This window comes from Diaphorina citri, unplaced genomic scaffold (genome assembly GCF_000475195.1).
Source record: "Diaphorina citri unplaced genomic scaffold, Diaci psyllid genome assembly version 1.1 scaffold3084, whole genome shotgun sequence".
Classification (NCBI taxonomy): domain Eukaryota; kingdom Metazoa; phylum Arthropoda; class Insecta; order Hemiptera; family Psyllidae; genus Diaphorina; species Diaphorina citri.
Genome location: NW_007380496.1, coordinates 1 through 6188, shown reverse-complemented (window position 1 = coordinate 6188; position 6188 = coordinate 1). Strand labels below are relative to the sequence as shown.

The window sequence follows — 6188 nt, the reverse complement described above, 5'->3', positions numbered from 1 at the left end:
CTACGGGAGCGTATGCCGTGACGTCAAACTTCACGATTTACCGGTATTTTTTAAATCGATTTATCTCGGGATCTAGAGTGACGTCAAAGTTCACGATTTACCGGCATTTTTTTAATCGATTTATCTCGGGATCTAGAAGTCGTAGAAGAAAAAGATTCCGTTAGTCCTTTGACGTCAAACTTCACGATTTACCGGTATTTTTTAAATCGATTTATCTCGGTATCTAGAAGTCGTAGAAGAAAAAGAAGAATTCATTTGGTCCTCATTTTTCCTGCTCTATGACTTTGAAACATCTCCCAAGTAAGCGCAACTGATCTATTGAGAGACAGATAAGGAGGAGAAGAATGAAGATAAGGTAGTGAAGGAGGAGGAGGAGGAGGAGAGGGGAGAAAAGGTAAGGAGGAGGCATTGGAAAATCTACAGTAGAATGGGTTTACGTTACACCACAACCATAGATATCTACATCTACGTAGGTACATATAGATAATATATTTATACTTGGATAATTTTATGACTATAGGATACACGTACAGGATTCATACAGTAAGTTTTAGGCCCATATCACATTGGAAGCGTAGACGATTGACTTTTAGTACCTAGCGCGTATAGTCGCCTGAAAAAGGCTAGAGGCTACGCTTTCAATATGAGAAGTACCTTAACTTGGCGATTTTTAGCCCGTCCTTCCTTTATTATTACGATAGTAATAAAAAAAGGTATAGTGGACGGGCTATTGTATTCTCTGAACTTCTGGGACTATTAGAAAAACCTTACTGTCGAGTTAAAACTTCTAACCTCACTCCATTTCGGTCAATTTGTTGCTAACTTGTTTTCAACTTTGTTTCGTGATTAAAAAAGTTTTCATTGTGATTGAAACCAAAAAAATGTTGTACGTGTCTAAATTCTTAAAACCACACCGAGCAAAGTTCCATACTTGAGGTGCGGTGAAGTTGAAATCACTTAGGTTAAGTTCAGTCGGGCTAATATTTGGACGGTTCACCATTTTGGTCCTGTTCAATTTAAATGATTTTACTTCTGTAGCTCCCCGTACCTACCTACTCAGGATTTCTATCGTTTCCATTTCCTACAATATAATTTCTTCTTCTACTTCTTCTTCTCACTCTTTCTTCTTATTCTTGTTCTCCTTCTCCTCCTCCTTCTTCACCTTTTCTTCTCCTCCTCCTTCTCCTCACTCTTTCTTCTTCTTCTCCTCCTCCTTCTTCTTTATTTTATTATTTCCTTTTTATTTTTTTTTTCCTCTCGTCAGGATTTTCTGAAATATTGAAGAAAAAAAAAAAAAAAAAAACTTGCATCGTATTTTCTAGGTATTTTATCTTCTCTAATTCAGCTAGGTTGCTATGTATGTATCTTATTTATTTTCTTATACTTCTAGGTAGGTATCTGGTATCTGGATAATATACTGGTGTCTTTCTTTTTATTTTATCCTATTTATATACAGTCGAGTGCAAAAAATTCGGAGCACTTGTCATTTTCATCCCCTTGAATTCTGAGCGCCTTTTAAGCTTGTTTTGAAAAATGTTCAAGTTATGTACCTGATATCTTTAATCCGGTAGTATACGTGTATCTGACAGAATGTGAGGAATTTTCAAGATAGGGGATTTTCTGATGAAGCATAATAGCTATCCATGTATAGCTATAGCGCAGAGATAAAACTAAGACGCTTTGCAAAAGTAAGACATTTGCATACGAGATCGTAAGATTAAAGACATTAGATGAAACAATGCTAGGAAAGACAATAGGTACTATTGCAATTTTACACATTTGCATTTCCAAATACGAACGAGTAGATACTAGGTACATCGACGTTTCTGATATATCATATACTGTTTACATTCTATACTTCGTATAGTCTCACATCCCGAAGGTACCGGGTTCGATTCCCTGCACTTGTCATACATGTCATTCTCCAAAATTGGAGAATGACAAAACCTTTTAGCTTAACACAAGTGTACACTCACCTCAATAATATCAAACAGAAGTATTCTCCCTCGACACGTCACATCTTCAGAGTAGTTATAATTACCTTACCACGCTCAGCGTAGCTTAACACAAGTGTACACTCACCTCAATAATATCAAACAGAAGTATTCTCCCTCGACACGTCACATCTTCAGAGTAGTTATAATTCGTACCCAGGGCAATATATCCCCGCAGCCCGCTCAAAGTTCCCTCATATTCCATCGATACGTTCTTGAGACACAGAACGTGTTCCCACTCATGCAGAGGGAAATTTGTCTGTGGGATTTCTTCCCAGGAGAAGGGGGAAAAGAGGGACACGTGGAATTGCGAGACGAGGGGAGGGATAAAGCGAGCGTCCCGAGTATCGTTGACCAGCTCCTTGTCTTCCCCGTTGAATCTGGAGGGAGAAAAAACGAGGATAAGGGATATTGAGAATTTTTGTCGATGGTGGGCATCGAACCCAAGACCTTCTGCATGGCGTTACCACTGGGCTAACCGTGCCCCCAAAAGTTCCCTCTATCTAAAAGTAATAATAACTTGAATAAGTACTGTATTGCTTTGCACAAAGCTTAAGTAGGTATGGTATGGTTAAGATCAATGTGATTTCTCAATTTCTTTTAGCCTAAAGATATCATTCCTAAATAACACATAACACAATACCTTGTTTGGTTTCCTTGTACACCAGCATCACCAGTTCTCCTGACTGTGTCAACAGGACCAGATAGGGATCTGCCATGGTGGCGGTCACTACAACGCTTTCTACTTCCAGGGTTACCGTTTGAACCAGCTCTGCCTCTTGCAAAAGATGAACTGCCATCGCTGTCACCTGGAAACCGGAGATAGTTAAATATAGGTACTTCTATTATGTTCTATTATGATTTGCTTGGAGAAGGGTGATATATTTACCGATTTCTCATACGATAAAAGAAGAGTAAATATTCCCAGCAAACACACTACGAAAATGTACCAATATTCCCGGAACTCACCTGAACAATGTACTTATTGGAGCCAATATTCCCGGCAAACACACTCGGACAGTGCGTGGTGAATCCAGAGCTGTCCAATTCGTTAATTTCGCGGCCCGTCTGCAGAACCATGTACTTCTATTATGTTCTATTATGATTTGCTTGGAGAAGGGTGATATATTTACCGATTTCTCATACGATAAAAGAAGAGTAAATATTCCTAGCAAACACACTACGAAAATGTACCAATATTCCCGGCACTCACCTGAACAATGTACTTATTGGAGCCAATATTTCCGGCAAAAACACTCGGACAGTGCGTGGTGAATCCTGAGCTGTCCAATTCGTTAATTTCCCGGCCCGTCTGCAACACCATAGTAGAATCATCTTGGCTGAGAATGAGGAAGGCGTGTGTGTCCGCTTCGGATTTGTTGCCCGCGCTTGCTCCCCCTACCACAGTCCACATGTTGGTGCATCCTGGTAGCTCAAACGTAGTGACGATTTGAGGCCGAATAGATCTGAAGAGAAAGAAAGGGAAATGCCAGCCTAGTTAGCTTGGTAGGTGGCGCATCTGCCTTGTATCTAAGCGCTAGGCCGCGGGTTCGATTCCCGCCCGGGCCGGATTTTATTTCCTGATGGGATTCTGTTGTGTTGCATTCTCCGATGAGTAAGGAATAACAAAAAATTTCACTTTTACAAGAACGTACCTCTGTAATATACATAGGGCACCGTTCTTGCCATGTCCCGAAGTTGTGACCAGTTCTATATCAGGTTCCGCAGTATTGACAAACTCTTCTGACAGGAAAGCAGGCTCTCCCATGGTGATATTACCACAGGGTCCGATGTTGAGTAAACTGTCACACACCTAGAAAATGGGGGAATACGATAGAAAATGGGGAATAAAATCACTATATTTCCTCCGATAGGAAAACCGGTTCTCCCATTGTTAGACTAAAACAGGGTCAGATGTTAAGTAAAAAGAACTATGCTGTTTTAGGGTCCGATGTTGAGTAAACTGTCACACACCTAGAAAATGGGGAATACGATAGAAAATGGGGAATAAAATCACTACATTTCCTCCGACAGGAAAACCGGTTCTCCCATTGTTAGACTAAAACAGGGTCAGATGTTAAGTAAAAAGAACTTTACTGTTTTCGTTTTCCGTTTTCCATACATCCCTAAGGAAAACGAATCCAAACCATTAGTTAAAAGTTACCTTCACAAAGTTACCGAGTCTTTAATCAACTATTGAAAAATTAGTGAAAATATAGCCCGTTTAAGATTTTATTTATAAAAAAAAGATCATACTTTCGGAGATATCGGCATTTTCCCAAAGGCCTGCAAAGCTACCTTCAATTTCAAGTAGTTGTATCTGAGGAAGCACATGGATGATCCCGGGGACATTTAGGAGAAAACAGAGTCAACGTGTTCTATCCCTAGGGAAAAATTCAGCTTTTCCCTAAAAAGTTTCAACACAAACCCTACTTTTACTGGACTATAACCGTAAATACATACATACTTATGTACATGAATGAAACTTGGAAATTAAAATGGGCACTTACTTCGAAAGCATAGCTGGTGATCTCAACATTAGTAGCTTGCTGATTTCCATACACTTCCAGCTCATCATCATTAATATCAGCAACATTTGATGCCATCCAGTCTCCTAACTTTTTCTTCTTGCTCGCGGGCTCCTGGCCCTCATTTTGGTCACCCCTGTCATCTTCCCCTGCACAGAAATGCCATCAATTTGAGAAGGTCAATCACATTAAAGAGTTACTTACTCGGTCGCTCAATAAAAACAAACACAAATAGGTCTTCGCCAGCCTAGTTAACTTGTTTGATAGCGCGTCAGCCTTGTAAGCGCTAGGCCGCGGGTTCGATTTCCACCTGGGGCGGATTTTATCCTGAACGGATAATGTTCGTTCTCGGAACGGCTGGCTTTCTAATATCCTGTCTACAGTTAGAGTTCCCTCTATCAAACCTCATCAAAAACAAACAAACCTCGCCTTTTTTTTACTTTTTAATTGGTTGCTAACTTCCTTTTAGTGTTGAGTAAAGCGAGTAGAGAGAGTAAAAACAAAATGGCTATCTCTATTCAAACTCTGAGAAGTCCTAAACTTTAACTCCATTCATCTCAAAACGCCTTGTTTGGACTTAGTCCGCTCTACCTCTTAGCCATTCATATTATATTAACGGACTAACAAAAATTTGGACTCCCAGAAAGACACAGTATAAAAATCCGACATGCCACCCTAGTTAGCTTGGTTGGTAGTGCGTCTGCCTTGTAAGCGCTGGGCCGCGGGTTCGATTCCTGCCCGGGGCGGATTTTATCCTGATGGGATGGTGTTCGTTCTCGGAACGGCTGGCTTTCTCCTATCCTGTCTTCCTTCTCTCTTCGATTTCGGGACAATACGACCATAGCAGTTACAGTTCCCTCTGTCAAACCTCTTTAAAAAAAAAAATTCCGACAATATTTAGTTTATCGAACTCTCACCATCTAGGGTAATCGTATCGGTAGGAGCGACAGGAGTAGGCGGGGCCAGAGTTTTCTCTTTCACCGAGAATCGTAGAAGAAGAGAGTTGCCTAGACGTGACCCAAGGAACAGATAGTTGTCCCCACACACACAGACCTGAAAACAGAACATACATTAAAGCACCGATTCCCAATCGGGGGTGCGTGAGAGACCCTCCCCGGGGGTACGCGTGAAAAAAATGTGTAATGGCGGACAAAAGTAAATTTTAAATTTTAACTGCTCATCAGTGCAGTAGTGAACAAAAAACAGTACTGAATTTTGACTTCAAGGTACTGAAATATTGAATTTTTTCCAAAGGTACTGAGTGTGTAGTGTGTTTAGAACTCAGTAGTAATGGTACACATCAACCTAGGAATGCGTACCCCGGTAATGATTATGATCTTGGCGGGGGTACGTGAGATTAATAATAATAAGGTTTATTTAGTTTCTTCATATATCTCATCGTGTTCCTATAAGTATATGTAAATACTTTTCAGGAATTAAATCCGTGTACTCAACGGGGTACGCGGGCGAAAAAATAACATTACCAGCACATTTAATACATTTAAAGTTAAGACCCAATTCAAATATCATTCAACTTACACAAGTGGTGAGTACACTGGCAGCAGACTTCTCGAAATGAAATCTATTCACGGATCTCACAGAATCAGTTTGCAGGGTTAACACATACAGTTCTCCCCCTTTCAGAGAGATGACCACCTTGTCTGTG

The 6188-nt window shown here is 40.4% G+C and overlaps 1 protein-coding gene across 1 annotated transcript; it reads right to left on the bottom strand.

Annotated features, from left to right (window-relative positions):
- Positions 1–2026: 2026 nt before the first annotated feature.
- LOC103519974 (cleavage and polyadenylation specificity factor subunit 1) lies at positions 2027–6182 on the bottom strand. The gene is made up of 8 exons (XM_026831269.1): positions 6062–6182; positions 5440–5575; positions 4505–4671; positions 3650–3807; positions 3320–3460; positions 2964–3075; positions 2631–2803; positions 2027–2374 (listed from the first exon to the last, which is right to left on the bottom strand). Exons 3-8 carry the CDS (start codon positions 4598–4600, stop codon positions 2062–2064), a joined length of 993 nt encoding a protein of 330 aa, XP_026687070.1. The 5' UTR covers positions 4601–4671; positions 5440–5575; positions 6062–6182; the 3' UTR covers positions 2027–2061.
- Between the last annotated feature and the right edge of the window lie 6 nt (positions 6183–6188).